Source organism: Etheostoma spectabile, chromosome 24 (genome assembly GCF_008692095.1).
Source record: "Etheostoma spectabile isolate EspeVRDwgs_2016 chromosome 24, UIUC_Espe_1.0, whole genome shotgun sequence".
Lineage (NCBI taxonomy): Eukaryota > Metazoa > Chordata > Actinopteri > Perciformes > Percidae > Etheostoma > Etheostoma spectabile.
The window spans coordinates 4,031,350-4,035,462 of record NC_045756.1 but is presented as its reverse complement, the minus strand read 5'-3'; the positions used below and the strand labels follow the sequence as shown (position 1 = coordinate 4,035,462).

The window sequence follows — 4,113 nt, the reverse complement described above, 5'->3', positions numbered from 1 at the left end:
TGGTTATCTTGTTTAGAGTGATCAGTATAATATGGTATTCCTATGGACAGTTTTAATAATAACACTGTATTATGGCAAACACTGCTCACTCATTATCCAATTATCAGTGTTTTTATTGTAATCATGTACATGTGGGTTTGACTTAGGTGTCAGAGCTCCCTCATTGTCTGTGTCTAACCACTCATCTTTCCTTCTTCTCTGTCTTGTCTTTTCTGCGGCAGGATGCAACAGATTGGACTCAGTCCACTGAGATGTTACTGAGCGATGAGGATGGGTCAGAGAAGGAAATCCCTTCGGTGAGGCAAACAAGCTGTGCGCCACGCCCCAAAACCACCGGAGCTACACCGACTGACGCAGCCATGCCCCGTCTGCCTTCCTAAATCTCCTCCCCTGCCTCTGCACCTCCCCTTGGTCAAATCAGAGTCACAGCAGCCCCTACAACTCCCTGTAAAGTCAGCATGGCAACACCCTTTCTGTGGAAGCTGTCATCCCAGAAGCTGGGCTTCTTCCTGGTCAGCTTTGGGTTCATCTGGGGCATGATGCTGCTGCATTTTACCATCCAGCAGCGAGCCAGCCATGAAAACAGCGCTGTGCTGAGGCAGCAGATCCTGGACCTCAGCAAGCGCTACATCAAGGCCCTGGCTGAAGAGAACCAAAGTGTCATGGATGGGCCCTATGTGGGTACCATGACAGCTTACGGTGAGTAGGCCAGCTCTCAAGTCGAGTTCATGTGTCCCAGGCGGGCGTTCTCACAAAAAATTCATTAAAAACGCATGGCATATCTGGTACGTGGTACAATCTGGTAAATTTGATGTGTACAGATTTATTTCCCATTTTCCCAGGATTAGCCTGCTATTAGCAAAGCAAAATAAACGGGTAATTGATTCTGTATGAATCATAACTTTTTTGGATTTTCATAAGCTGATTGCCAGACACTAAAACAACAAGAGAGGTACCCTTTAATAGAGTTGGGATGTAGGGCTGGTCTTTGGTCCTCCTCTCTTTTTACATCTCTTTTAAATTGGAGCGACTGGTTCCACTTGTCTACCTCCTGAGTAGGCACACCATTGCCTTTTATTCAAGAAAACTTCCCTGGGAGATTTAATGCTGATACAGCTGCATCGAAGCATAATACTGCAATAGCACAGGTCCAGGAGACCCATCAATAAGTTATTCATGCCATTAATAGACCTGTATGGCTCAATGGGAGGCTTCATTAGAAACCTGAGATTGGAATTGATTGTTCTCTAATGCCCAGAGAAACAACAGGATACAGTACAGCTCCAGCAGATTAAAATCAGCTCCCAGAGAATGTAAAGAAGAAACTGAAGGATGCAAAGACACTAGTGCAATACTTGCTTGACTTATTTAAAGTTACTGTACATTAGGGGTGTGCCATATCGCATTGTTCATCATAAAACTGTAATTATTTTTAATATGATAAAAGAAATCATAAAGAAATGATGGCAATATTCCAACTTGACTTATTTACGTGGTAGTGCTGAATGTAGCACTACCACAAATCTTTTTATTACCCAAGCCAGCGTCTACTTCCAAAAAAAAAGGTCAAACTAGCCCCCACGTTGTTTAGAGTACGTGTATGTACTGGGCTTTACGGTAAGAGCATGCAAAAGCGGACCTCAAAATAAAGCCTACCTTCCTGTGAACTGTGTGGCAATTTCACAGTCATTCAATAAGTCGCTCTGTCAATAATAAATAAATGTATAAATAAAAATACATAAATAATACAAATGAAAACTACTGCCTGCAAACTGTATTTCAGAGAAAATTTGAATTTCAATTGCGTGAATAATTCGTCACACTAAATAATAAAACATTTCCAAAGATCAATGTGGTTTCAAAATGATGGCAGCCTAAAAACATCGAGACAGTATTTTAAGCCAACCCACTATGAGGTAGCACGTATCGAAACTACTGTCAGCAGGCTGGACTTTGTTTTTAACTTGACAGTATTGCTTGAGCCACTTGAAGGAAGGAAATCAGACATATGGAATAATTAATCGAGTAATGTGTAATTCAATATGACCTGGTATTAATAACTTAAGATGAAGAAGGAATAGTCTTTAAAGCTATTCTTCCCCAAACATATGCTTTTTTTTCCAAGAAGAGAAACATATGCCTGGATACAACATTTAGCTACAAACGAGGAGTTACCCCCATATCATTATATCGTTATCATTATACAGTTATCATTTATCATCCAGTCTGTAGATTTGATCCACAGTTACAGGGAACAGTGTCCTGTCCAGTTGGTTTTGTTCCCTTTTATGATGGATAGATTTTCATGGTAGTGCCGGAGCCGCAGCACAGTCTGCTGACCGCCGTCCAATATCCCATCCAAATCCATTTCATGTCCTTGATTAGATAGGAAGGCAGCAGGATACTCTGTGCTTCCTGAGCTCACTGACTTGGCCACTGATTTGCCCTGATACAATTTGTAGAAACAGAGTTTCCGCCTTAGGTACCCATAAATGAGCCATAAAATCTTTATGCATTTGGATTTAATATTGTGTTTCCTGAAAGCCCATTTGTTAAGTCAATTTTATTTATACAACCCAATATCACAAATCACATATTTTTGTTTCATCTTCTTTATTACATATAGTTCTAAATATTTACTACAATCGTTTTTGCTGCTGATTGATTCCTGATATTTCTCTCTAGGATCAACTGTTTGCTCTTAAAACCATGGACCATGAGTCTAAATAATAAAAAAAAATAAAGGCTATATTAAAAGGAGAACAAAAAAAACTTCCTACAGGTCTTTAGTCCAAGAGAGAGGAGCACTGTTCAGTATCGAGGAGATTCCAAAAACGTGTCTCTCTACCTGAAACCTGTCTCGAGGAAGTCTGTCATACCATCTTCCTCCTCCACAGTAAAATCAATTGTGACACGGAGATGATCTTTCCTTTTCCACCGCCCCGGAAACTGAGCCGTGCAGCCGGGCATGACAAGCCACCTGAAAACTGTGTCATGTTACCACACAGTTCAGCAGCTACTGTGGATTTCTTTTGTGGCGTGGACACACATCACACTTGTTGTCTCTGCCTCGGCCTGATCCGTCAGAGTTCAGGAGAATAAAGCTGCCCACAGTGAGGACCGGGTGTGGTCTATCCTCATATTGCAGGTCTAATCCTCTCCCTCCTCTTTATGGTGGACGGTCATTGTGTACTCCTTCCCCTATGTCTTATATTACGTTTGTAAGATATGGAGAACCCTGACAGGCTTGGTTAAAGCGGATGACAATACACAATGGAATCACTGATGAAGATTGTGCTTGTGTAATCACTTCTTTTTAATACTCACAGGCTTAAGGAAAAATCCCCAGATCATTGTGCATCTATATTGTGTTACATTAAACTCTTATTAAAGGAAGGTGAATTTCAATGTTTTTGCCGCTCCAGGATATGTTTTGCAACTGTATCACCTCGCTAGGAAATACTGAGACGGACAGAAATGTGTCCCCAGGTGGGCTATTACTCATCTGGTTACCTGGCATTAGTATTGGTATACAGAAGGACAAGTCGAAGCATTATTCACAGTGCCATGGATGTTTTTCTAACACACTGGCTAATGAAGCTCTCTGATTTAAAGCCTCACATTTAATTATTGTAAAACCTGACATGTTCTGCTCTCCTAACAAGTTACTACACAGATACAGAATATGCACATATCTTTTTACACAATGTGTATTCTTTTTTACGCTCTTATTTCTACCCAGACTGCTGCTTCTGATTGTAAATGCAAGTGCAAAAAAGAACTGAAGCCAATTACTGTTTACATGATGTCTTCTACGCTTTTGTGCTATCGTAAAGCAAGTTAACATTTGCTAAGGTACAAGCTAAGTTATTAAACAGGCCTTGCTGAAGAATCTCTCTGATCTACAGCCTTAAGTCGGTGGGCACAGACCTCTATGCCGGGAGTAAAACAAAGGGGCATTAACTCTGGGCTCACCCCCTTTTTATAAATTATGTTCAGCCCAATCACTGGGCAAGGTTGTTGCTCCAAAGCGTTCCGTTTGGTTTCTTTCTGGTCTCACTGCGCTGCTCTCTGTGCTTCTACTCCTCCCAGCACACAGCTCGTCCAAAATCA

At 41.2% G+C, this 4,113-nt stretch overlaps 2 protein-coding genes across 5 annotated transcripts in view; both read left to right on the top strand.

Moving 5' to 3' along the window:
• clic5a (chloride intracellular channel 5a) overlaps positions 1-731 on the top strand; it is a 24,360-nt gene extending 23,629 nt beyond the window's left edge. For both annotated transcript variants that reach the window (XM_032506379.1, XM_032506380.1), the window contains exon 8: positions 721-731. The gene's annotated coding sequence lies outside the window, so the exon portion shown is untranslated. The remainder of the gene's footprint in view (positions 1-720) is intronic.
• The window catches only part of mgat5 (alpha-1,6-mannosylglycoprotein 6-beta-N-acetylglucosaminyltransferase), a 70,647-nt gene that overhangs the window by 12,176 nt on the left and 54,358 nt on the right, over positions 1-4,113 (top strand). For all 3 annotated transcript variants that reach the window (XR_004327928.1, XR_004327927.1, XM_032506374.1), the window contains exon 2: positions 222-699. Coding sequence is in view for 1 of the 3 variants with exons in the window: in XM_032506374.1 (XP_032362265.1) it covers positions 459-699 (241 nt within the window). In the remaining 2 variants the exon portion in view is untranslated. The remainder of the gene's footprint in view (positions 1-221; positions 700-4,113) is intronic.